The sequence below is a fragment of the Hyperolius riggenbachi genome, chromosome 2, assembly GCF_040937935.1.
Source record: "Hyperolius riggenbachi isolate aHypRig1 chromosome 2, aHypRig1.pri, whole genome shotgun sequence".
NCBI lineage: Eukaryota > Metazoa > Chordata > Amphibia > Anura > Hyperoliidae > Hyperolius > Hyperolius riggenbachi.
Genome location: NC_090647.1, coordinates 300,120,847 through 300,148,705, shown reverse-complemented (window position 1 = coordinate 300,148,705; position 27,859 = coordinate 300,120,847). Strand labels below are relative to the sequence as shown.

The 27,859-nt window shown below is 44.3% G+C and overlaps 2 protein-coding genes across 5 annotated transcripts in view; one reads left to right on the top strand and one right to left on the bottom strand.

The window, feature by feature from the left end:
• MANEAL (mannosidase endo-alpha like) overlaps positions 1–8,912 on the bottom strand; it is a 50,228-nt gene extending 41,316 nt beyond the window's left edge. For 2 of the 3 annotated variants that reach the window (XM_068269017.1, XM_068269021.1), the window contains exon 1: positions 3,758–5,313. The gene's annotated coding sequence lies outside the window, so the exon portion shown is untranslated. Of the gene's footprint in view, positions 1–3,757; positions 5,314–8,850 lie in introns of those variants that run through there. The other variant, XM_068269018.1, reaches the window with a different exon arrangement.
• Positions 8,913–9,041: 129 nt separating this feature from the next.
• The window catches only part of UTP11 (UTP11 small subunit processome component), a 109,868-nt gene continuing 91,050 nt past the window's right edge, over positions 9,042–27,859 (top strand). For both annotated transcript variants that reach the window (XM_068265430.1, XM_068265431.1), the window contains exons 1-6: positions 9,042–9,176; positions 9,487–9,548; positions 14,082–14,184; positions 15,971–16,084; positions 18,512–18,605; positions 27,610–27,740. In XM_068265430.1, coding sequence (XP_068121531.1) covers positions 9,114–9,176; positions 9,487–9,548; positions 14,082–14,184; positions 15,971–16,084; positions 18,512–18,605; positions 27,610–27,740 — 567 coding nt within the window. In that variant the 5' untranslated portion in view covers positions 9,042–9,113. The remainder of the gene's footprint in view (positions 9,177–9,486; positions 9,549–14,081; positions 14,185–15,970; positions 16,085–18,511; positions 18,606–27,609; positions 27,741–27,859) is intronic.

Genomic DNA, 27,859 nt, shown 5'->3' with positions numbered 1-27,859 from the left:
CACGCGAACCACCTACGTTCGCGCGAACCACGTTCGCCGGCGAACCGTTCTGCCCAACTCTAGTGGGGTCTGATCGCTCCCAGGATGATTATTAAGTGTTTTTTATTTATTTGTCTTTTTTTTATTAAATACATTTACATTTTGTTTTTAAAATTACAAGCCCTCTTCCCCCCCCCCCCCCCCCCCCGCCAAGCAATCACCGCGATCAGCTGTCATAGGCATCAGACTATGACAGCCGATCACTCCTGATACTCTGTAGGGGACAGCCGAGTGAAAAGGCAGTCCCCAGTACAGCGCTGCCCTAGATCTCCTAGTGGTGATAGCCGCTCGTAGTCTTCTAGCGGTGATCGCCACTGGGACACTGATGACGGAGCGGAGCAAAATCTCGCTCCAGGACTTGATGCCAATTGGCACTGAGTGTTCCTGGGGCTGCCACCGCATTCACGCCAATTGAAGTGGAGCGGTCTGCAACCAGTTAAGTAGCCTCCCTGGTATGGGTAACCGGACGGGTCCCCAGTACAAGGTAAACTCCAGTATGGGTAGACACAGGGGCCTGCAGCACTAGGCACCACCTGGTAGTTGATAGTGAGATGGGCTCTCAGTATAACATGGCCCCCCAGTATAGGTAGCCAGAAGTAGCTGGTATTTGTACTTGCAAGTACCAGGTTGGATCCCTGTTAGCCTTCCAAATTATCTTAATTCTTAGTGGCATACATTAAATAATGTTTTGGAAACATTCTTTAGAGATTTTGGTCCATTTTGACATGATAGCTTTACACAGTTGCAGCTGATTTGTTGACTGCACATCCAGGATGCAAATCTCTCTCCCATTCCAACATATCCCAAAGTGCTGTATTGGATTAAAGGGGCCCTACAGCGAAAAACTGTAAAATTGAAAATACGTGCAAACATATACAAATAAGAAATACATTTTTTTCCAGAGTAAAATGAGCCATAAATTAATTTTCTCCTATGTTGCTGTTGTTAATAACTGTTATAATTCACCTTTTTCCGGCACCAGCAAACTCATCATCAAGAGTTGCAAACATGACTCATCACAGCAAGCAGGAGATAGACTTTTCTCAGGCTTCTTCAATATTCACGTTATTTATTCAGGAAACAGATATACAGATAGATACAGTTCATCATATCCTAGCCACGCCAATCTTCATGTTGCGTTACAGCTTCTTGATTACCTTCCTAGTGACTGTAATCAGGTCCTCTTAGATCTATTCTAAGTTACATCTCGACTACCTATGTACAGCATACATTATATCAGATTACATAGAGAAAGGAAAATACTTAGAGGTCCCAGTCAGCATAGCAGGAATGTAGTAAGCAGAGCAGAAATCAGAATGCCCCCTGTTCGCCCGTCCCGGGTCTTTAATACCGACTAGGAAAGAGTTAAATGTGACATCATCTTCACCGTCCCCTAGACCCGACTATTGGATTAGCCCCCTCGTGGTGTCATAATACCCACCTACTCGATTAATATTCAATGTCACTTTTCCCTTACTTACTGGAATTTGGTATTTTGGTAAACATGGCCTATGTTGATTGTTCTTGTGGTGAACATATTGAGGTCAGTGTAGGCCTGTTGCCTTCTTTCAGGAACATGTTCTCAGTATCTGCGTGTATCATCTGCTTCACGCAGACACTGAGATGCTTCTGCCTGCATCCCAAGAAACTCTATTTATTTTAAAGGCATACTCTGCGGACAAGCCTTTTACATAAAACTCAGGCCAAATAACTGAGGCCTACTTAAATTATAACAGCTGTCACTTACAGTAGGTAGTAGAAATCTGACAGAAGCGACAGGTTTTGGACTAGCCCATCTCTTCATAGGGGATTCTCAGCAAGGCTTTTATTCTTTATAAAGATATTCCCTAAAAAGGATTTAAACAATGATGATGGCCAGCTTTCCTGCTCCCTACACAGTTTTTTTGGCAGTTGGACAGAGCAACTGCCATTCACTAAGTGCTATTGAAAACAAACATATCCCTGAGAATCCCCTATAAAGAGATGGCCTAGTCCAAAACCTGTCACTTCTGTCAGATTTCTACTACCTACTGTAAGTGACAGCAACATAGGAGAAAAGTTATGTATGGCTCATTTTACTCTGGAAAAAATGTACTTCTTATTTGTATATGTTTGCACATATTTTAAATTTTACAGTTTTTCGCTGTAGTGCCCCTTTAATATCTTGTGACTGTGGAGGCCATCGGAGTACAGTGAACTCGTTACCATGTTCAAGAAACCAGTTTGAGATGATGTGAGCTTTGTGACATGGTGCATCATAGCTGCTGGAGGTTGCCATCAGAAGATGGGTATACTATGATCATAAAGGGGTGAGCTATGGTCAGCTACAATACTCAGGTAGGCTGTGGAATTTAAATGATGCTCAATTGGTACGAAGTGGCCCAAAGCGTGCAAAGAGAATATCTCCCACACCATTATACCTCCAGCCTGAACTGACACAAGGTAGGAAGGATCCATGCTACCAGATTCTGACCCTGGCATCTGAATGTTGCAGCAGAAATTGAGACTCATAAGACCAGGCAACAACCCAGCAAGCAAATTAGAATAATTATTTAGTCACGTTAGTCAAACGAACATGAAGAAACTGAGGATATGAGAGGAAGATACATGCAGAAGAGTTAAAGTTATAAAGCATTCAGTTTTTATTATTTTTTATGCTTCCAGCTGATGCAAAGTGCTTATCTAATGACTTAAAGGAAACCCAAGGTGAAAATAAACTGATGAGATAAACAACTGTATCTATCCTCCTACTCCTAAAAATTACTTTCTTAGAACCCTGCAGTTTTATTTTCTGTGTATCAGCTAATAAAATAATGTTTAATGTTGCATTGTCTCATATGCTGACACATACTTTCAGTATCCCAGAAGCTAAAATATATGAACTATTGACCTTTTTTTTATCTATCCTCTGCTCACAAAAGCCGTTTTCTTTCAGAGTTTTTGTGGGCTGTTATTCCTTATCAGTGAAGGTTACACTATACAGTATAATTTCATTATAGTAAACTCTGATATAGTACACTAAATGTCCAGGTCCCAACCAAGCAACATTATAAGTATATGGAAGTAATGCCCGCTATAGTAAACTCGGATATAATAGAACTTCTGTTATAGTAAACTTTTTTTTTGCCCCTGCAGTTTTCTGTATCTGGCTATAGTAAAAAATGGGCAGGCTAGCAGCAACTTGTAGCCTACTTACTATCTGCACACTACTCTGGGACTGCATGTACCTCAAAAGCACCAACAAGCTGTTGCTTGATTATGGAGGGAGTTGCCTATCTGTGATTTGCTTGTGCATGGCTGCAACACTACAGTATTATCCAGGCCCCACAGAAATGTGGACAGAGGAGCACACAATCAGTACTGTACCTGCATTAACTGGTGAGACCTATGCTTCCTGTGCAAGCTGTGGAGTGATTATTGCATGCAAATAGATGCATACTGTGCATTTTGATGTAGCATAGACGCTGTCTGTGCTTGCTGGTTGAATCATTCTCAATTATTTACTGAATTAAGATACAAAAATATAGTATACTTTATGTGCTTAACCCTTTCCACTCGGAGTTTGTTCCTAAAGGGAGTCGTTTTTACTCTGAGTTTTTTTTTTTTTTTTTTACAGAAATGCACTCTGCCTTTTACTCTCCCATTCTTACATGGAACATAACACAGTAACATGGTATATCTTATTTTAAAGAACACATTATAACGTTTAATTTCATACCTTATTTGGACAGTTTGGTGTCTTCTATTGGCTGGTAGCAGATAAGTTGGCCAAAGTATGGTACACTTTAAAGCAATTTCCTGCGTGTAATCCTGGCCTGCGTGAGCAAGTTTCACAATAATAGGTGGTTTTTCGCCTGCCACCTGGTGTCTTCCTGTCACTGCACACTGTGCAATCTTTGGTGTTTCGATTGGGCATATTAGCAATAAAATGCTGGATACCATTTAGATGCTCCTCCATGTCCAATGAAGAAGGGCGGCCATATCTCCGCTGAGGCCTAGAGGCTCGTTGTTCGCGAATCAACTCAAGAATTAGGTTCTTGCGGTAGCTGATAAGATCCTTTGGTTCATGTGGATGCAACTGGTTGTAAATTATGAAGCTATTCACTACTGCCAGCTCCAACAACCAATAAAAGTCTTCCTCCACCACTTCAGTGACTTCCTGTTGAAAGAGTAACTACTAGTATAATGATCAAATCGGTCAACCGCTCCCATGTGTTTAGTATATTCTACGATTGCTGTGGGCTTCTCAACATTTTCAGTCACTCTACCTTTCATTCTTCTCTGCTGTGTTGTTGTAGTAGCAGGGTAGAAAGTGCTAAGCATGTGTATAATACACTTATCCTTCCATGCTAATACCATCTCTTCACTGTCAAGTTTCCAAGCACGAACTTCACAACTCTTCAGTTTCAATTTTTTTTTATTTCACTTGGTAGACCTTTACGATTGGGCATGACCGTTCCTGTTATGTGAATTTTTTCTTTTAGTAACTCTTGTGCCAATATGTGACTGGTATAAAATCGATCTGTAAATAAATGGTATCCATGTCCAGGAGTGGCTTGTTTCAGATTTGTACAAAGATGAAGGACAATGCGAGCTGAAAATGGCAAGTCGGTCCTTGGCAAGCTTTCCGTAGTTGCAGATCCATAATACGGTTCAAACGCAAAGGGGTATCCAGTCTCACAATCATCCATAGAAAACACTCATAGCCCCCACTTGCTTGGTTTCTGAGGATTGTACATCTTGTACTTTGATCTTCCTTTGAAACTAATTGTTCTTTTATCAATCCCTACATACCTATGGGGTACAAACAGACTTCTGCATCTTTCATATGCTCAGACAAGTTCCTGACCTTCCAACCCCTAGTTTGAGGGCCTTCAGGACCACTGATGGGTGGAGAAACATGTAGCATCCAATGGATCTGACAATCGCTTGTGAGAAAAAATATCTCTAAAAAAGGGGGTGTAATTGATCCACCGAGTTAAGAAAAAATCCTGGATAGATCCCCTTTCTTGCAGTGCCATCCTAAGAATTACTCCAAAGTATGCTTTTATTTCCTGCATAGTAATAGTAGTAGTAGATGGATCTGGGTGAAGGAGGTTTATTTTCTAACTTCCTTTTTGCATAATCATTTGTTTCATTAATAATTTCTTGTAATAGGGCCGGTGTTTAAAAAAAGCTCAAAAAACCCACTGATAGTTTCTGGAACATTCGCTGCAGGCAGTTGTAACCCTGCATTACACGCAGTAAAGGGAAAAGTATGCAGCAAGCAGTCACTGGTAGGAGAGAAGCTTGCCCATTTTCTGTGATCACCATCACCCTCCCCACTTTCAGCAGCTTCCCCACCTTCATCAGCCTTGTCAATATCAGTGTCATCACTGTAGCAATAATCATCATCATCAGTGACAGTATAGTCATGGTCATCACCAGAATCCTGCACATCTGATTCTGTGCTGCTGTCCTCCATAATCCGCTGTGCCACCTCAGCCGCTATCATTTTTTTTACCTGCTGCAGAGGATGCCATTGCTCCGCTCTGTAAGGAATCTGCAAGGAATCTTCAATAAATAACCTGGAACCTGCAAGGGATCTGCCAGGAATCTGCAAGAAATCTGCAAGCAAGAACCTGCAAGGGATCAGCAAGGATTGTGGAAGAAGTAATCTGCCAGGAATCTGCCAGGAAACTGCAAAAAAAAAAAAAACCTGCAGAGAAGCAGCTACAATCAGCAACAAAAATGCAGAATTGATTCTGCCACTTCCTGCCAGCGCTGATCGCGCACTTCCGGTTTAGGGAAGGGGGTACCATTTGTGTGGGCATGTTGTCTTACATGCCCACTAAACATGGGGACAGAGATCGGGCTTTGCTGGGGGCCAGATGTGCTGCAAAACCGCCGCTGAAAAAATGTCCCGCATAGCGGGACATATGTCAGGAATGGGAAATTCGCGATGTCCCGCTGTGCGGGACATATGAGTGGAATGGGTTAAAGAGAAACTCCGACCAAGAATTGAACTTTATCTCAATCAGTAGTTGATACCCCCTTTTACATGAGAAATCTATTCCTTTTCTCAAACAGACCATCAGGGGGTGCTGTATGACTGATATTGTGGTGAAACCCCTCCCACAAGAAACTGAGTACGTACTCCTGGCAGTTTCCTGTCTGTGAACCTTGCTGCATTGTGGGAAATAGCTATTTACAGCTGTTTCCAACTGCCAAAAAAGCATGCAGCAGCTACATCATCTGCCAACAGTAAAAATGTCACCGTGTAATAAATGTCAGAATGTAAATCAGAGATTTAAAAGATTTTACAATGGGCAAACACTGACTAAATCATTTATACATAATTATTGTAAAAATGAAGCAGTTTTTTATTACATTATTTTCACTGGAGTTTCTCTTTAAGTATGACAATTTCTGACATAATAAACTACTTTTCTCGGTTCCTACTTTAGTTCCGATTTACTCCTGACTTGAAGAAACTGAAACTGTCACTTGCATACATGTTAACGGTTGGTGTATCAACCCCTTTGATACAATGCAGAGTAGTCAGTTTACAGTTTATACAACTGTGTAAATTTGCTGTCCCATCAAGGTAAGGTCAAAACACAGCCATAATGTCTAAAGGCGCCAAAAGGATAAAAGGAAGCTAAATGAGCTTAAAAACCAAATTCTTGGTAAATAGAGGAGGCAGTGGTGGACTTACCTCCTCCAAGCAGACACACAGCGACTGTAGTAAACACAGTCAATATATTTTATTTATGAACTCCAAATATGCAACGCGTTTCGCAGGTTTGATCCCGCTTCATCAGGCAATAACAACGGAGCAATAGCATATGTGGTCAGTAGAAGAGCCAGGCACCTGAAGAGGTGAAGATGTGCCTGGCTCTTCTACTGACCACATATGCTATTGCTCCGTTGTTATTGCCTGATGAAGCGGGATCAAACCTGCGAAACGCGTTGCATATTTGGAGTTCATAAATAAAATATATTGACTGTGTTTACTACAGTCGCTGTGTGTCTGCTTGGAGGAGGTAAGTCCACCACTGCCTCCTCTATTTACCAAGAATTTGGTTTTTAAGCTCATTTAGCTTCCTTTTATCCTTTTGGCGCCTCTGTTCTCCTGCATAATATTGAGTCCACGCTGGGTGGAGGGTTGAACCCCCTTTTTCTCATCTACAGAGAGCGATTTCTTATTCCTGAGTGGGGTCAGGAAAATCTCCCCACCTGCCTTTACAGTGGTTGCCTAATGGTAACCCTGGTTTGTGAGTATTAATATTTACTCTATCTAGTAACCATTTACCAGTACATATTACACTATTGGGGCTCTTGGTGTTCCTTGTTTTTATAATGTCTAAACCACTTGCAACACAAAAAAGTACACCCCTAACTGAAAAATGTCAACATTCTGCCCAAAGTGTCAATATTTTGTGTGTCCAGCATTATCTTTCAGCACCGCCTTAACTCTCTTGAGCATGGAGTTTACTAGAACTCAACAGAATTCTCTTCTACTCCTCCATAGCGAAGCTGCTCCTTTACCTTCCATTTGAGGATGCCCCGCAGATGCTAAATAGGGTTTAAATCTGGAGACATGCTTTACCAGTCTGGCAACATCACCCTCAGTTTCTTTAGCAGGGCAGTGGTGGTCTTGGAGGTGTGTTTAAAGTTGTTATCATGTTGGAATACTGCTGTGTGACCCAAATTCCAATGGGAATTCATGCTCTGCTTCAGTTTGTCACAGTACATGTTAGTATTCATGGTTCCAACGATGAACTGTAGCTCCCCAGTACCAGCACCAGTACCAGCAGCATTCATGCTGGGGAGGGGAGAGAACCACAAGACACCAAGGAACAGTATAAGGGAGGAAGGGGGGCACTAGACAACAGGGAACTGTATTTAGTCAACTCCCCTATAAAGTTGCCTGTATAGGGGATGGAAGGGGGCATTAGATACCAGGGAATTATATAAGGTAGAGAGGTGACCACCACATATTGAGACCATGACTTGGTTCCAATGTTCAATTTCAGCCCACTTTGTATTTGAGTTTGATGCCCTTGACGTATAGCAACAATTATTTTGCCCTGAGGTGCCATGTAGAACGTCCAGTAACCAGTATGAGAGAGTGAGAGCGATAACACCAAATTTAACACACCTGCTCCCCATTCACATCTGAGACCTTGTAACACTAGCGAGTAACATGACCCCAGGGAGGGAAAATGTCGAACTGGGCAGAACAACATTCTTCACTTAGGGGTGTACCCACTTTTGTTGCCAGTGGTTTAGACATTAATGATTGTGTGTTCAGCTATTTGATGAAACACCAACTTTACACAGCTATACAAACAGCACTCTGACTATTTTACATTTTATCAACCTGTCATATCTGTAGTGTTGTCCCATGAAAAGATATAATAAAATACTAACAAATATGTGAGAGGTTTACTCAATTTTGTGAGATACTGTACATGAGCAGTTCAACATACTTTACTATCAAAACCAAAACATCCAGCAACACAAATGCAAACACATACAAGTGATGTGTGGTTTGAAATATATATATATATATAAGTACCGAACAATAAAAACAAGAAACACTAGGAAAAGGTCCCTACCCTTGCCAGCTGATTTGGTGTAAACAAATAGGCAAATAAAGAAAAGTATTGCAGAAAAACACTTTTTAAAGCATTAATTTTGATATTAATAGTTCATTTGAATATTCAGTACACTAGCAATATTTAATATTTGATCATAAATGTATATGTAGATAATTTAATCATATAATGAATACTATAATAATAATAATAATAATAATAATAATACTGTGATAGTATTTATCACAAAGCACATTCAAATGATCGAGCACATAACACAACCCAGCCAACATCTCTCTACTCCAGTTGCTGGCTGCGTTAAGAAATCCCAGCGGCCGCTGCTCCACAGGAAGTCAGTTGATATCCAGCCGTGGAACGCAGCGCAATATTGGCACGCTGCACTGTAGTGTGTACGTCACTGATGCGACGGAAGTGCTAACTCCATGCTGGTTGCAGATTGCTGCTGGTTATTGGAACTAATTGTCAGGAAAAATGTCTGCGGCATTCAGAAAAGCGTTGAAGTCCCGGCAGAAGAACCACAGAGAGAGGTCTCAGGTGAGAAGCATACAGTATATGGATTACAGAAAGAGCACAGGCGGTGTCACAGTGACGGGGAGCTTATGCTTAGAAGCTGCTTCTCGTTGCCATTCCGTCACTGCCTTATACGTGTGACGTGAATATTTTTACTTGACACATTTAATGGGATTTGATACTGAGTGGACTATATTACATTAAAACAGTTTATGTTCTGACAGCATAAGTGATTTTCTTTAGTAATTTATTATACATTTTGCTTTGATAGTTAAAGCAGTTAGTTATGTTGTAGGGCAAGTTGTGGTTTACTAATTGTCACTGTATATTGTAGCCTGGCTTCCGCAAGAACTTGGGTGTTTTGGAGAAAAAGAAAGACTACAAACTCCGTGCAGAGTGAGTACAAATATCTAAATGAGAGTAAACGCTGTTATAACCCCTTTACAGTAAATGCTGAAGGAAGGTAACTTTGAAGCTTTTATTAAAACATGTAATTTTTTTTGCAATAATTCAGTGCTTTATGCTTTAACGGAACATTCCACTTTTGTTAAAGGGATACTGTAGGGGGGTCAGGGGAAAATGAGTTGAACTTACCCGGGGCTTCTAACGGTCCCCCGCAGACATCCTGTGTTGGCGCAGCCACTCACCGATGCTCTGGCCCCGCCTCCGGTTCACTACTGGAATGTCAGACTTTAGAGTCTGAAAACCACTGCGCCTGCATTGCCGTGTCCTCGATCCCGATGATGTCATCAAGAGCGCACAGCGCAGGCCCAGTATGGTCTGTGTCTGCGCAGTACACTCCTAGTGACATCAGCGGGAGCGAGAATACGGGCGTGCAGGCGCAGTGGTTTTCTGACTTTAATGTCAGAAATTCCAGAAGTGAACTGGAGGTGGGGCCGGAGCATCGGTGAGTAGCTGCGCCAACACAGGATGTCTGTGGGGGACCATTAGAAGCCCTGGGTAAGTTCAGCTCATTTTCCCCCGACCCCCTACAGTATCCCTTTAAAACATGCTGGGACCTACACACGCCATTGTGAGACTTTTCTTTTTCAGTTTGCCACTTGCTATGAAAGTTTGAAGTTGCCCAGTCATTTAGATGGCAATTTTCTCAGGAATTAATTACTTTTTGGTGCACTTTTTATAGCATGGTCTATCCATTAACTCTCCTTTTCCTGCATGAGTAAGTGAACGTTGAGAGCTGGAAACATTGCAAAACTTCCTACACAACTTCAGTAATCTGCCAACTCTGATTATCAGAGGCATTTTGTAGCTATGGATCTTTTGTGATTTCTTTATTAGTCTTTAAATTGAAACCATGATAACTGAAATTATCTTAGCAAATATGGGAGGATATGGATTTTTTTTTAAATCTATGCTTTTCAATAAAAGTATTGTTTTTTCACGCTTAATGGGTGCTTAAACTTTTTTAACCTCTTTAGCGGTAAACCCAAGTCAGGCTCGGGCCAGAAATCTGCAGCTCAGAGCGGTAACCCCAAGCTGGATCCATGGGTGTGTAATGTGCAGGGCTGCCGCAGATCTATCTAGCGGTATGATTTTTAAGGTCTAAAAGTTTATGAAAAAATTGCACTACTTTTAGACAATAAAATCTGGAAGTAACCATACCGCCAGGGAGATTAAGTCTTCTGTGCACTTTAATGCTGTTCTGGATGAAAATAGACCACCTGCTTTCACAGACTTGCTTGAAAGGGATAGTGAGGTACCCAATTGAGTCTGTCAGAGATTAATGCCCCTCACAAGGTCGCCCAATTTGAAATTTCCATTAATTGCTGGCTGAAATTGATTGAGGCGGAAGATCCTGCTTGAATGGAGGCGGGCGGTAGATCGATGGCTGGTTGACAGGCCTCCCCCATATTTTGATAGTTTTCCCCAGAGGCACTCTTTCAGTTCAGAGTGCTCACAGTGGAGCAAAGTCACTTGTCTGGTCAGCATGCTCCCTTCTGTGTCCCTCTGTCTTCATCCTCACTGGCTGCCTGTTATCTGGGACCTGGCAGCACGTACAGCATGTACACCCAGTCACAGTGACAGAGATGCCACGGGGAGGGTGTCAGTAGGACACAGGAGGGAGTGTATGTAGCGCACAGAGCCCAAAAAATGGGCACGGCTATGGACCAGGATGTGGATGTGGTCACGGGTGGAGCCAAATTTACATGACATTAGCAATGGTGGGACGTTAGACTAGGGCTATAGTAAGAATTAGATTGTGAGTGCCTCCAACACAGGTGCCACCTAGTTTAGGTAGTGACAGGTGCCACCTAGTTTAGGTAGTGACAGGTGCCACCTAGTTTAGGTAGTGACAGGTGCCACCTAGTTTAGGTAGTGACAGGTGCCACCTAGTTTAGGTAGTGACAGGTGCCACCTAGTTTAGGTAGTGACAGGTGCCACCTAGTTTAGGTAGTGACAGGTGCCACCTAGTTTAGGTAGTGACAGGTGCCCCCCAGTTCAGGTAGTGACAGGGACCCCCAGTTCAGGTAGTGCAGGCACACAATACTCCGTAAACACACGGTACTCCGTAAACCCTGCGCTGCATATGCGGAAGTGATGTCACTTCCGCATATCAGTGCGGTGTCCGCGAGGTCCTACCGCCTGCATTCACTGGTCGCCGGCTGATCGGAGGTTTGACGCTGAGCTGGCTGTTCTGCCTTAGGCAGGGGCGCCTCTAGCCAGGTGAGAAGGCGCCCCTCCCCCCTCGTGGCAGACTTTCAAAACTGAGCATAGCTTGTCCCACACAAGCTTTAGAGTTTCTCTTTGTCCAAGCTTAAATCAACCGATAATTGAAAGGTAGCAATACATCAGGCAACTTACCAGCCAATCGACCATCTGATTCAATTATTATAATTGGATCAGATGAAAATCGGTGCCGCCAAGAGCATGCTCGACTGACGATTCGACCATTTTCGGGCTGAAATAGCCAAGCCACATACTAGACAGAACCCCCGGTGGTGTCCCCAATGTAAAGTGTGCTCCCAGGTGCCCTGTGCAGTATATGTTACCTGTCTGTGTCTACCAATGTCTCCGCACTGCCTCACATACACACACCCTGGGTGGTTACTGCCATATACGTGGGTGTGTGTGGTGTATACGTATGCCCTGGCAACTACGTAGGGCATATGTATGTGAGGCAGTGAAGAGACAGACACTGACGGGTAACATATATTGCACGGGGCACCCGAGGACACACTTTACGTTAGGGGGAAGTGCGGGGGTGGATGTGGGGTCACAAGGCTGATTCTCGAGAAATGTAATGCTGAAATCAATTGGGAATCAGACTGTGGCGTATGGGCAGCTGGCAGACCTCTCTCTAATCATTCGATCAGAGAGAGATCTGTCTCTTGGTGTATCTGACCGCAATCGTTAGATCTATGGGCACCCAGAGCAAAGTCCTAGATAATTGTTCTAACTTTGTGTGCCCTTGTTTATTTCTCCCCACACTGTCAGCATGTATGCTGCTATTCATTGCTTCTCTTCCCCCCCCCCCCCCCCCCCCCCCCCCCCCAGCAGGTGACAGTCAGTAGTGCTTTTATAAGGAGTGAAGATCTCCTGGCAGCAGCGCTGATGAGAGCAGGGAATGTGTGAGTCTCCTGACAGGCAGCTGTGCACTGTGAGCTGCTCAGAGCTGTGTATATCAGCATCATACTGTTCGTATGCTACATGCCAATATACACAGCTCTTGGCTCACACAGCTGCCTTGTCCTCCTCTCTCCTCTGCACTTATCAGCATTGCTGCGCTGATTCCAGTCTCCCCCCTGCAGCTCACCCTCACCTCTGCCTGCTCGTCACACAGGGGGACACAGGAGAAGCATGGTCCAATGGTCAGACAGTGGGAAGCCTAGGGACCTGAACTTCTGGCTGGCGGGGGGCAGAGTTTAAAGCGGGGCCAGTGGCAGATCCACAAGCTCTGTGGATGCTATGGTATAAGGAAGGGGCAGAGAGGTGGGGAAGAGCTGTGTCTCTATTGGCCGGGGCGGAAGGAGACTGTAGTAAGGGAACTAGGAGCTGAGCGAGCGCTGCGGGGAGATGGGGAGATAAATGATGGTAGCGGCCGGGGGGGGGGTGTGTGTTAGCTGGTGGCCAGGGGGGTCAAGTGCCCCATTTTGCTTAACGTGCAGACGCTTATGTTCCCACTGAACATGTGAGTGTACTCTGCTGCAAGTACTCTGCAATCTCGGGGGGGGGGTGGGGGGGGGGGGGGGGGAGCACTATTAAAACTTGAGGGGGAGACCAAGCGGGACCTGTCAGTAGGCTCTGGGGCTATGTGGGGACAATAGTATGCAGTGGTCCATAGCATAGATTTTTAATAGCTTTTATGCTGAGATCTATTAAAAATCTATTTGCAGTTTGCGGCAGGAGTAGATATTAATCAGCGAGGGATCTATCTTTTAGGCGCGTCTGGTGGCCATCGGTTAATGTATGGCCACCTTAATGTTGTCCCTTCACCCCCCTTGATCCTCTTTAAAATGGTGGGCTAGTGACTTATGCACTCATGCCTGTAACTGGCAGTCTTATGAGTAGATGCACTTTTCTTGTTTTTAAGGATGTTTCTTCTCTGGGTGAAGAGAATGCCCTCAAAGGAAATAGCTAGCCATTTGCCTTTAGCTGAAATTCATAGTTTTTTGCACATAAACAATTATATACATTTCTTTTTTTTTTTTTTTTACTTTGCACATAGGTTGTATGGTTCGTGTTATGCCAAGGCTGCATTTATTGGTTTTCTAACCGCCGTACTACCACTTTTTCAGATCACTTACATTTTAAAGACTGACCGCAGTCTGCTTGTTAGACTTATTTTTATTTCAACACATCAAATGTGTAATCAATATGTTTTTGTATATGTGTACAGCATGATGCTGCATTGAGTGTTATGTCGTGTTAGTTTTGAGTTTTTTTTTTTTTTTTTTTTTTTTAACTCAGGGATTATAAGAAAAAGAAAAACACACTCAATGCCTTGCGGAAGAAAGCCCTTGAAAAAAACCCAGATGAATTCTACTTTAAAATGACCTCTTCAAAACTCCAGGTAAGTGGTTCACTTTGTGTAATAAATAACTACCAGGATTTAAAGAACACAAATATGGCAATTACGCTCAGGGAAACTGAGATGAGAGGTATATGGAGACTGCCATATTTATTTCATTTTAAAAATACCAGTTTTCTGACTGTCCTGCTGATCTTCTTGGCATCAGTAGTGTGTGAATCGCACACTTGAAACAAGCATGCTGCTAATCTAGTCAGATTTCAGCCAGGACACTTGATCTTACTTTGGTTAAAAGTATTAGAGGATGGGATCAGCAGGACAACCAGTCAGTTTGAATTGTTTAAAGAAAACCTGTAACTAAAAAAAAAGTTCCCTTGGGGGGTACTCACCTCGGGTGGGGGAAGCCTCCGGATCCTATTGAGGCTTCCCCCATCCTCCTCAGTCCGACGGCGGTCTCGTTCTGGCCCTCTGAACAGCGGGGATGTAAATATTTACCTTCCCTGGCTCCATCGGGGGCGTTGTTGCGGCTCTCCTGCTCAGGGGCAAGTCTCCTGCGCCGGCGTAGTAGAGTGGACTCGACGAAGATCGGCTATTTCCGCCTATCTCAGAGCGGATAGCCGCAACAGCGCCCCCGCTGGAGCCAGGGAAGGTAAATATATGCATCCTTGTCAGGCTTGTCAAGCCAGGATTGCGGGACACTTCGGGGGAGCCAGCGCTGTATTGCCTGCAACTACAGGGGAGGGGGAAGCCTCATTGGGACCCTGAGGCTTCCCCCTCCCGAGGTGGGTACCCCCCAAAGGCATGTTTTTTTTCTTTTGTTAGTCTCTTTAAGGCACTTACCCAGCAGCCGTCTTCTTTCATCCATCCCACTGCGCGTCCAATACTGCGTTCCAAGCCGTGTCACATGATTGCAAACACTTCCTCGTTCAACCCGGAAGGTGGAAGTGTTAGTAGTCATGTGACCGCCGCAGTTTGGAATGCAGCGTGGGATGGATGAAAGAAGACGGCTGCTGGGTAAGTTTAACCCCCCCCCCTCACCCACCCACTCAGCTGCATTAATTATCAGGATGAAATCCGAAAGAGACTCATTCAGATTTCATCCGTTGCTGATAGGAAAGGATTGTTCCAAAACATATTTTTTAAATACCTACAAATCATTACAACCCAGATCCCATGGTTGCTGAAAAATGTTACTCGGTTTAAATCTTGGCCAGGACATGATCTGCATTGGTTTTGCATGTTCTCCCTGTGTACATTTGGATACCTAGATACTCCAGTTTCCGCTCCCCATCTCAAAAACATATAGTTAAGTTAACTGGCTGTCACCAAAAATTGGCCTTAGACTGTGACACATATAACTATGGTAGGGATTAGATTGTCAACAGTATGCACAGGGGTGTCTGTGGGCTTCAGGCAATGGTTAATATTGTGGGGAGTTCCTATGGCAGGAGGGGTCACCAATCCTCCCAAACATCCAGTCAGTCCACGCAATTCCCACAAGGAACTCAACCCTTAGCGGATAGTTATCCAACGATGTCCATTTATTGAAGTGTTACACGAGTATACACAGCATATCACATCCAGCACAACGTTTCGGGCGAGGTGCCCTTTGTCAAGCACTTGACAAAGGGCACCTCGCCCGAAACGTTGTGCTGGATGTGATATGCTGTGTATACTCGTGTAACACTTCAATAAATGGACATCGTTGGATAAGTATCCGCTAAGGGTTGAGTTCCTTGTGGGAATTGCGTGGACTGAAGGGATTAGATTGTGACACCTTAAAATAATGCCATGCACTATGCTTCAACCTGTTTCTTTTCTTTGTAAGGCTGGAGTCCATGTGATAAAACAGACATCTGAAGAGGTCACAGATGAACAGCTTAAAATCATGAGAACCCAGGATATAAAGTATGTGGAGCTGAAAAGGGTGGCGGAATCCAAGGTAAATTGTTACGGTTGACTGACATTTGAGTTAAGGTATATTAACTAGCAGTCCAGGTAAGGTTGGTATACCAGCAATGCTATTTGTGTTGTGATTTTAAAGAATACATGAACACGTGGGCTGCTATCTTTTATTTTTCTTAAGTAACGCTGGTTTCCTGGCTGTAATGCTGATGCAGACTGCAGTCAGAGTGGAGTCAACATTCTACAGTTGCATCCATGTTCTTGAGAACATGACAGAGAAAGACAGAGAATCTGTACATAAGCCAGGTAATTAGCATGTTGAAGAGAATGTCAGCAGTGATGCAGTAATATTCCTTTTTAGATCAGGTTCTCTTTAGAAGGAGGAAAGAGTATAAATGCTTTTGTAGAAAATACTGTAATACCGGTATGTAGCCCCACTCTACCTTATCAGGGCGAAAGGGGAGAGCAGTGGCAGAGAGTTCTCTGGATATTTATTGCAGCTTAGAATATTGAAAATCTTCATGTTAAACAGAGCTGGTTATCTTTTTAGTGAGTTAGACAGAATTGTCATGCTTAAAGAACAACTCCAGTGAAAATAATGTAATACAAAAGTGCTTAATTGTTACAATAATTATGTATAAATGATTTAGTCAATGTTTGTCCATTGAAAAATCTCCTCTCCCTGATTTACATTATGACATTTATCACATGGTGACATTTTTACTGCTGGCAAGTGATGTCACTGGCATTAGCTGCTGCTTGCTTTTTTTGGCAGTTGTAAACAGCTGTTATTTCCCACAATGCAGCAAGGCTCCCACAGTGTGATGTCAGGACCTCAGAGCTGTGAGGCGCTGACATCATTTGTGGGAGGGGTTTGACCACAAAATCAGCCATACAGAGCCCCCTGATCCGTTTGAGAAAAGGAATAGATTTCTCATGGGAAAGTGGGTATCAGCTACTGATTAGGATGAAGTTCAATTCTTGGTTATGCAGATCAAAATCCTTGCTTAAGAATTAATTTCTCTGTGTTTCACAAATTAGTCTGTCTAATTAGCTCTTATCAGCAACTGTGGCGAGATCTCTGACATACAGGTAAGCACTGAGGCTTAAAGGGACACTTAAGCCAGAAAAAAAAGTTTTACTCACCTGGGGCTTCTACCAGCCCCCTGCAGCAGTCCTGTGCCCTCGCAGCCACTCACTAATCCTCTGGTCCCCCGCTGCCAGCTAGTTTAGTTTTTGCCGTCAGGACTGGCCACGCATAGCTTTCTCCGCATTCCCGACTGTAATTAGCGCTATTGCGGGCCGCAACACGTACAGAAATACGCGTTGCCACATTACGAACGGCAACGCGTATTTTTGTACGCGTTGCGGCCCGCAATAGCGCTAATTGCAGTCGGGAATGCGGAAAAAGCTACGTGTGGCCAGTCCTGACGGGCCTGTCGGCAGAAACAAAACTAGCTGGCAGCGGGGGACCAGAGGATTAGTGAGTGGCTGCGAGGGCACAGGACTGCTGCAGGGGGCTGGTAGAAGCCCCAGGTGAGTAAAACTCATTTTTTTTTTTTCTGACTTAAGGGTCACTTTAACACTTTCAGTGCTTCTTGCAAAAGTGAAACCTAGTAAAACTTCAGGGTTTATTTTTTTCCATTAAAGGCTATCTTGCTATGACTAATCTGTTAGAGCTGTTTTAAATGTCTCACATGACATTTCTTAGATTTGTTCCTGTTTAACATTTGATATTTCCCATAATTTAAATACAGTATGTGTATCCTAATTTTGTAGTACAGAATACCCAGGTGGCTCATGGTGACCCAGGACCACTAGGAAAGTATAAGAGGCCAAAATAGACCAAAAAACCCTCTTACTAAAAAGAAATGATGAATATAATTTTGCCTTCTTTAAACAGAAGGTACAGGTAGTCCCCGACTTACAAACAGCATGGATTCTGTGTTGCCGTAGGAAGAAGTCAAAAACATTTTTTTTTAAATGGACTTACAGTTTTTGAGAAAATCTATTTAAAAAAAAAAAATCTAAGAAAAAATGGCTTTTAAACTTGTATAAGCAGGTACAGTGGGCAGAGGTGACACAGGGTGACACTGGAGGTACAGGGGGGCACAGAGGAGGTACAGGGGATAAAGATGGCACAATGTTCCGACTTAAGAACAGATTCAGTTTAAGAACAAACCTAAAGTCCCTATCTCGTTTAACCGGGGGCTACCTGTATCTGCAAAATTATAATCCTAGTTTTGTAGCTGCAGCATAATTGATCTAAGAACCTTCTTTTTTTGGGTGGCATTTACCAGTAGATTGTTCTGCTTTTCATGCCTGTATAAATTCCATGTTTGACATGTCAACTCTATGAAGTTTTCTTTCTGCCAGGAAAATATTTCTGAAGGTTAACTGTATGATGATTACCTGTGTAGTGATCCTGGGTAAGTTTTTAAATCTCTGACCTTTATGCCTGCAGAAAATTGAACGTCTTAAGTCAGAGCTCCACCTACTGGACGCTGAAGAGAAGCCCAAGAACAAACATACATTCTTTTGTGACACCAAAAAGGAAGGTATGCTTCTCATGATAATACTTACTTGTATTTTTCACTAATTTAATGTTAAAGCGGTACTGTAGTGACATATAGTAAATTAGTAAATTATTCAGGATACCTACTTTTACATGAAATATCCTGTTTTCAGCATCAGAAACACCTCCTGTATCTATATATTGCTGTATATTTGCCAAGGCTGTGGAGTCGGAGCAATTTTGGGTGCCTGGAGTCGGAGTCGGGAAAAAATGCTCCGACTCCTAATGAATTTAAACTGTAATTAAAATAGAAAATGTGATAAAATGTTCTATTTCTCAGATAATAGTCATCATAAATAATTTATATATACAGTAAAACTGTGCTCAGTCCACACAAATGAAATAAACCAATCAAAATTAGTTACTTGTGCTGCTTCAATAAAGCAGTCCCCGTATTTTTAAAGTCAGATGCACATATCTGATTGTGACTGTACAGTATATATGATGTGTACACAGGAATCTCTTATATATACTAAATAACATCTATGCTGTAAGAATAAAGCCTGATGTGTAGCTGTGTCACTAATAGAGCTGGTCAATGAGATGAAAATAATTCTGCGCTGATGCTGATTTATGCAAATGTATGCACTCTCTTTGCTCATTAAATCAAATAATTTGATATGTTGTTAAAATTTGGTTTGGTGACTACGAATTAAAGGGTACCTGAGACGGATGAAAAGAAAAGTTTTATACATACCTGATGCTTCCTCCAGCCTCCTTCAGGCCAATCAGTCCCTCGCTGTCCTCCTCCACCTGGATCTTCTGCTATGAGTCCCGGTAATTCAGCCAGTCAGCGCAGTCCGGCCACATGCCGCTCCTTCAGCCAGGAGCATTCTGCATCTGCGCAATAGTTCTGCGCAGGTGTAGTACGCTCCCGGCGGCGGAGTGTGTGCATGCGCACTACACCAGACTGGCTCAAGTATCTGGACTCATAGCAGAAGATCCAGGTGGCGGAGGAGGACAGTGAAGGACTGATTAGCCTGAAGGGGGCTGGAGGAAGCCCCAGGTATGTATAAAACTTTAATTTCATCTGTCTCAGGTTTACTTTGTTACACAGTAGTACTATACTCTACATATGCACTCCCCACAGAGCTGCAGGGAATCCACTGAGAATGTTTACATTGAACACAGAGGTGTTGTCTATCACCCATAAACTTGGTTCAGATTGTACATGAAGAATGTGTAATAGAGGAAGAATCTCCTCATTCCCCTGCAGAGTACCTGCACATCACTCTTACATGTACCCAGAGTTACATTGCCTAGGGCCTGATAGATGTTCTTGGTTCCGGTTTGTACCTTTTACAAGCACTCTTACCAAGGACTAGTTTTAGTCTATGACTAAAGGGAATAAATATGGCAGTCTACATAGCCTTCTCACTTCAGTTGTCTTTTAAAATTCCTAAGCGCTGGCAGTTTAGAGACGAATTTCATGTTACATACTTTCAATCAACAAGACTGTAATAAGCAAATTAGAGGAGGAGGTGGAATCCTAAACTGAAGAGTCGGAGTCAGTGGATTTTTGTCCCGACTCCACACCCCTGATACTTGCTATGTAGCCCCATGCTACTAGTGATGTCACAGCCTAGGCTGTTTAAATATGCATAATTCTCTTCCCAGCACATTCTGGGAGACCAGGTATTATTTTTACTGGCTTTGGACCTCTCAGGAAACAAACATTCTCAGAAAACACACATCTGGATATTAACGAAGAGAAGAAATGTATGGCAGGGACAGCTAGTGTAGTGTGTTAAAGTAGTCAAGACAGGAAATAGAGCATGTACAAGCATTCTAATAGCTTTTTGTGTAAGGAAAGGACAAATTCTGGAGATGTTTTTGAGATGGAAGTAGCAGAAGATTAACGCAGTAAATCTTTAAGTTTAAATGATCATTCAGAATCCAGAGTTACCCCCAGGCAGAGCACTTTTGGAGTCTATTGGGATGTTTTTTACATCGATGGTAACTGCAGATGGGTGTGCTGAGAAAGAAGGTGGAAATATCACAATTTTCATATTTATGTTAAAGGGAGACTGAAGTGAAAAAAAAAACTCACCTAAGAAGAGGGAAGGCTCTGGGTCCTATAGATCCTTCCTGGTCTCCTCACGGTCCCTGCGTTCCCCCGCAGGCTCTCACATTAGCAGTCTACAACCCATGGGTCGTAGACTGCTCTCTTCCGCGTTGGGCTGGCTTCAGGAGTCTTCAGAAGCACTCGGTCTTCCGAAGATGGGCCACTCCGTATGCGTGAGCAGTACAGAGCCACCAATCTTCGGAAATCTTCAGAAGCACTCGGGATTCCGAAGTCTCCCCCGGCAGGAGATTTAAATGGAGGAGCCTAAAAGTATCTGGGTTTTTTTTTTTTTTCCTTAAATTTCCCTTCATACTTGCTTTAAAGGGAAGGTTCAGGGAGGGAGGTAAAAAAAGAAAAATCAATACCCACTTACCTGGGGCTTCCTCCAGCCCGTGGCAGGCAGGAGGTGCCCTCGCCGCCGCTCCGCAGGCTCCCGGTGGCCGACCCGACCTGGCCAGGCCGGCTGCCAGGTCGGGCTCTTCTGCGCTCCAAGGCCTGGCACTTCTGCGTCCCACGCGGGCGCGCTGACGTCATCGGACGTCCACCGGGCTCTACTGCGCTGGCGGAGACCACCGGGAGCCTGCGGAGCGGCGGCGAGAGCACCTCCTGCCTGCCACGGGCTGGAGGAAGCCCCAGGTAAGTGGATATTGATTTTTATTTTTTTACCTCCCTCCCTGAACCTTCCCTTTAAGTTTGAGCAAACGGGATGACATGAATGCAGGAGCTGAGCTGGATTTGGGTGCCATTAGCATATAGGGGCTACTGGAAACCAAAAAGCCTATTAATTGTCCCATGCCATAAGTGTAGGTGCAAAATAGGACCTAGAACAGAGCTTTGCGGTACACAAACAGACAGCAGGCTGGAAAAGGAGGTAGTATTGGAGTTTTCTGTTTCAAAATTTTTATTACTTTTTCAAATTTTTAGCAGGAGAGAAAAGCATAATAAAATATACAGGTAAAGTTGTACAACAAATTACATCTTCAACAGTGTAGGAATTTACAGGAGAGTTTACAAGAAGAGTATAGGGACGCATGAGACTTGCCAATGGCCTTTTCATTCTATATTTAAAGAATTCGATTATTAGTGATCCTAAACTCAGTATTGGAGTTTTAGACAGTGAAAGAATGACCAGACAGGTAAGAGCAAATCCAATAATGTGTTAGGCTCTTCATACCCATTAGGTGGGGGTTAACCACTTAACAACCGCCTAACGCCGATAGGCGGCGGCAGGTCGTAAGTGCTTTTGCATGGAAACGGCCGCTCGAGCGGCCTTTCCGTGTCAGTTGACGGAGGGTGTCTCCGTGAACAGCCTGCGAGCCTCCGATCGTGGCTCGCAGGCTAATTGTAAACACGCGGGGAAGAAATCCCCGCTGTTTACATCATATACGTAAAGGAGATCGGCGATACCCGGCTTCTGATTGGCTGGGGATCGCCAGCATCTGATAGGCTGAAGCCTATCAGAGGAGGCGCAGGGCGCATCACCGTCCTGTGCCGCCCATAGCAAGAGGGAGGGCGGAAATCGCTGCGGAGGGGGGCTTTGAGGAGCCCCCTCCCCGCAACAGGCAGATAGCCGCTGGCGATCAGACCCCCCCCCCAGCAGGACATCCCCCTAGTGGGGAAAAAAGGGGGTGAAGTCTGGTCGCCCTGGCTGCAACGTGATCTGTGCTGTGGGCTGGAAAGCCAACGCAGTACAGATCACCAGAAAATGCCCCGGTCCTTAAAGAGAATCTGTACTCTAATATTCTTAACTAAAAAGCATACCATTCTATTCCTTATTTTCTCCTGTGCCCCTCTGTGCTGTTTCTGCCACTCCCTGCTGCAATCCTGGCTTGTAATTAACAGTTTTAGGCAGTGTTTACAAACAAACTAACCAGCTTGTAATAGGCTCACATAAACAGAGTGTGTGAGTCATACAGAGTGTGCAGAGGGTGTGTATCGCTTCTAACCAATCACAAGCAGCCCTGCACATTCCACACACAAGCTTTAGCCCGACAGACACGACAGAGGAAAGTAGATAAGATTTATTACAGAGACAGTGCAATTAGGAAAAGCTGCAGTAAGCCAGAGCACATTAGAACAGGCATAGGAACTTATAGGATAGAAGAAATAAGACTGAAAAATTTGTTACAGAGTCTCTTTAAAGAGACTCTGTAACGTCAAAAAGATCCCCTGGGGGGTACTCACCCCGGGTGGGGGAAGCCTCCGGATCCTAATGAGGCTTCCCACGCCGTCCTCTGTCCCACGGGGGTCTCGCAGCAGCCCTCCGAACAGCCGGCGACAGAGCCGACTGTCAGTTCAATATTTACCTTTGCAGGCTCCAGCGGGGGCGCTGTGGCTGCTCTCGGCTCCGAACTACACGGAAATACCCGATCTCAGTCCGGTCCGCTCTACTGCACAGGCACCGGAAACTTGCGCCTGCGCAGTAGAGCAGACGCGACGGCGATTGGGTATTTCCGTGTCGTTCGGAGCCGACAGCCGTCAGAGCGCCTGCGCGGCAGCCAGGAAGGTAAATATTGACGTCATTATTCTCGGAGGGCTGCAGCGAGACCCCTGAGGGACGGAGGACGGCGTGGGAAGCCTCATTAGGATCCAGAGGCTTCCCCCACCCGAGGTGAGTACCCCCCAGGGGATCTTTTGATGTTACAGATCCTCTTTAACCTCCTTGGCGGTAACCCCGTGTGTGCCGCTCAGGCCCTGCTGGGCCCATTTACATAATTTTTTTTTTTTTGCTGGACGCAGCTAGCACTTTGCTAGCTGCGCCAGCACACTGATCGCCGCTATCCGTTGCGGCGCCCCCCCAAGACCCCGTTGCGGCGCCCCCCAAGACCCCGTGCGCTGCCTGGCCAATCAGTGCCAGGCAGCGCCGAGGGGTGGATCGGGACTCCCAATGACGTCACGACGGCGACGGGGGAAGCCCTCCAGGAAATCTCGTTCTTTGAACGGGATTTCCTGATCGGAGATCGCCGAAGGCGATCGAAGCGGGCGGGGGGATGCCGCTGAGCAGCGGCTAACATGTAGCGAGCCCTGGGCTCGCTACATGATTTAAAAAAAAAAAAAAAAAACTGCTGCGCTGCCTCCTGGCGGAATTTTTCATACCGCCAGGAGGGTTAAAGTAGACCCAAATTAAAAATACTAGATTTCAGAAATAAAATCTATTTTCTAAATTATAATAATAAATAGCAGCCTTTTTTCAGCTGCATGAGGACAAATCGAAAATATTTTACATTTATTGGAGAAACCCCTCCCTTCCTTTCAATATGCCGGGACAAAATCGGGCAAACTGGTGGAGTAGATGGTGTCCAGCAAAGGAGGAATTGCTAATGGCTGCCACCTGTATAACCCTAGTTATGAAAAGAGAGGGGTGAAAAGCATGCACTGAAATGCTCATAGGGTTGAAGGAGTGTTTATTTATCTTTGTATGTGTCAGAGTGGTGCAACTAAATATTTTGAACTAAAAAGTTTGGTTTGGGTCCGCTTTAAAGAGAACCCGAGGTGGGTTTGAAGAATATTATCTGCATACAGAGGCTGGATCTGCCTATACAGCCCAGCCTCTGTTGCTATCCAAAACCTCCCTAAGGTCCCCCTGCACTCTGCAATCCCTCCATAAATCACAGCCACGCTGCTGACAAACAGCTTGTCAGATACTGGCAGTGTTTATCTCTATAGTGTCAGTCTGCTGCTCTCCCCGCCTCCTGCAGAACTCCAGTCCCCGCCTGCATCCCTTCCCTCCCTGCTGATTGGAGGGAAGGGACGGGGGCAGGGACCGGAGCTATGCAGGAGGCGGGGGAGCAGCTGAGACTGACACTACAGATGTAAACACAGCCTCACAGCATGGCTGTGATTTATGAGGGATTGCAGAGTGCAGGGGGAACTTAGTGAGGTTTGGGATAGCAACAGAGGCTGGGCTGTATAGGCAGATCCAGCCTCTGTATGCAGATAACATTCTTTAAACACACCTCGGGTTCTCTTTAAGTGGTTAACCCGAGGTGAAAATAAACTAATGAAATAAACAATTGTATCTATCCTCCTCCTCCTAAAAAATGACTATTTAAGATATTCCACAGTTTTATGTTTAAATCTACTTTTTACTATCCCCTGTGAATGAAGCAATATGCCTCCAATTAGGCGGCATCTTGATTCATGAAAACGGAAAGTCACAAAACGTAAAAATAAATAAATAAAAATCAAACACTTCCTGATAACTAGCAGTAGAGTGCTTAGCACCACCTAGTGGACATAAAGTAAAATAAAATTAAAGTAAAAAAAACATTACACATTTAGGCCTGGTGCACACCAGAGGAGTTTTTCTGAGCGTTTTGAGTTTTTAAATCTGCTGCAAATGTTATCCTATGTGTCTATGCACACTGGAGCAATGAGGTTTTGTAACAAAAACCCATAGCATTACATTGGGAAGAGCTTTTGAAACCTCTAGCGTTTGGGCGCTAGAGGTTTCAAAAGCACTTCCCAATGTAATGCTATGGGTTTTTTTTTTACAAAACCTCATTGCTCCAGTGTGCATAGTAGGATAACATTAGCAGCAGATTTAAAAACTCAAAACGCTCAGAAAAACTCCTCTGGTGTGCACCAGGCCTTAAAGCGGATCCGAGATGAAAAAGTAACTATAACAAATAACTTGTCTATATGTCTTATCTAAAGTTTAGTTTACACAGAAAATCTAGCTGCAAACAGCTTTAAAGGGAAGGTTCAGGGAGGGGATTAAAAAAATAAAAATAAATTTCCACTTACCTGGGGCTTCCTCCAGCCCGCGGCAGGCAGGAGGTGCCCTCGCCGCCGCTCCGCAGGCTCCCGGTGGTCTCCGGTGCCCGACCCGACCTGGCCAGGCCGGCTGCCAGGTCGGGCTCTTCTGCGCTCCATTTCCTGGCACTTCTGCGTCCCACGCCGGCGCGCTGACGTCATCGGACGTCCGCCGGGCTGTACTGCGCAGGCGCAGTAGTTCTGCGCATGCGCAGTACAGCACGGCGGCCGTCCAATGACGTCAGCGCGCCGGCGTGGGACGCAGAAGTGCCAGGAAATGGAGCGCAGAAGAGCCCGACCTGGCAGCCGGCCTGGCCAGGTCGGGTCGGGCACCGGAGACCACCGGGAGCCTGCGGAGCGGCGGCGAGGGCACCTCCTGCCTGCCGCGGGCTGGAGGAATCCCCAGGTAAGTGGAAATTTTTTTTTTTTTAAATCCCCTCCCTGAACCTTCCCTTTAAAAGTTTATGATTATTAAATGCTGTGTTACAATGAGGGCAGCCATGTTCTGTTTGTCACATTGTCACAGGCCTGAGGGCTGGAGATGCTATCAGCTTGCCTGTTTGTAAATGCAGTCCCCTCTCCTTCTCCCTCCTTCCCTCTGCCTCTGAAATCAATGGCTAGTAACCTCCTCCTCCTGCCCAGACTGAGCTCCCATAAGCCCTTGCTACAGTGCCAAGGCACAAAAGGAGCTGTGGGCGAGGCTTGTTTAGTTTATAGGGAATTAGAGTATTAAAACAAAGCAAAAAAAGTATTAGGCTTGAGGAATGCCCTATAAACTATATGATGGGAATACAATTATGCAATGAGTAAAAGTTTATCTTGGATCCACTTTAATAATGCCTGATTAACCCCACACCATCCCCCATGGCTATAAAAAAAAAAGTTAAAACTCCAGTTTAAAAAAAAAATACATAAATTAGTTACCTTAAAGAGGAACTGTCGTGAAAATCTTAACATTTAAAACACATACAAATAAGAAGTACATTTCTCCCACAGCTAATTGAGCCATAAATTACTTTTCTCCTATGTTGCTGTCACTTTCAGTAGGTAGTAGAGACAAATAGGCAAATAAAATGTGTGGGTTTTATGCAGCTTAGAACGTTTTTTAAAGCTATAATGACCAAAAACTGACAAATGATTTTTTTTTTTTAACCTTATTATTCTCATAAAAATGAATCCTATATAATAATAGGCAACTGTCCTTGCGTACAGCAGGGACAGTTGTCTCTGTGTAGCTGGGTCTGTGCTTTTTGCTACTGCGCATATGCGCAGCACGGACCCAGCCTCACACAGGCAGGACGACAGGGACGGAGCCAGGCGGACGTGTGAGCAGGCGGCTGGGTGTGCGATGGGTGCGTGCAGGCGCACGTAGACAGACCTAGCCACGTTTGTAAACGGGCTAATGTCACTAGTTTAGAATAAAATAACTTAGTAAAATGTACCACCCAAAGAAAGCCTAATTAGTGGTGAAAAACACAAAATACAGATTGTTTTGTTGTGATAAGTAGTAATAAAGTTATTGGCAAATTAATGGAAGGAGCGCTGACGGGAAAATTGTTTCTGTCCTAGAGGGGAAAACACCTGCAGGCTGAAGTGGTTAAATTACTAAAATGTTACTGTTTCACAGCACCACCCAGTTCCCAGTTGATGCTACACTGCAATAAGTACTAATTTCAAGTACCCTTTCTTTTAAATATGTTAGGAGTACTTAATAATTTTGTATGTATGCTGTCTCTAATGCTGTATTATGCATGTTTTTTTCATCTCATTGCTATAATGAACTGGGTATGTGTCCTGGATAATGGGAACCTTGGCTCTAGAATGCTGTTATTTTGGGATGCTTGTCAGTGACTTTCTTGCTTGATGCTCTCCTAAACAACCCAATTCCCCTTTCTGTAGTGGTTGGGTCTTGAGTCAGCAAAGCTATGTTTGCAGCAACAGTGCTGTTCCTATATGCATGGAAATGTGTCCTGGTTAGGAATGGTCAATGAGATGCAAATAATTCCGAGCTGATGCAGGATTATGCTTGGGCGGCATAAACTTGCATACACAATTTGTATAATCCTTCACTCGCTTGAATTTTCAGGTCATTGACTTGGATTCAGAGACAACGCTATTAGGCAGCACCAGCAATAACACACTCTAATAACAAGCTCTTTGCTTTTAGTGCGGAACTTTGATTTGGCATCACATCTAAACACATTTCCTGAACTTGTGGACAGAGTTTATAACAGACCCACGCTGGAGACCTTGCACACACAGACTGTGAAGGGACTGGAAAATGCTGGACAGTTAAAGGTAAGCCAGTTTAATACTGGATAGAACTATTCGATTTATATATAATTCTGACATTGTTTTCTTATACTCTGCTTGAACCCATACTTCTTTTTAAAATAAATAGATGGGGTAGGAGTGTA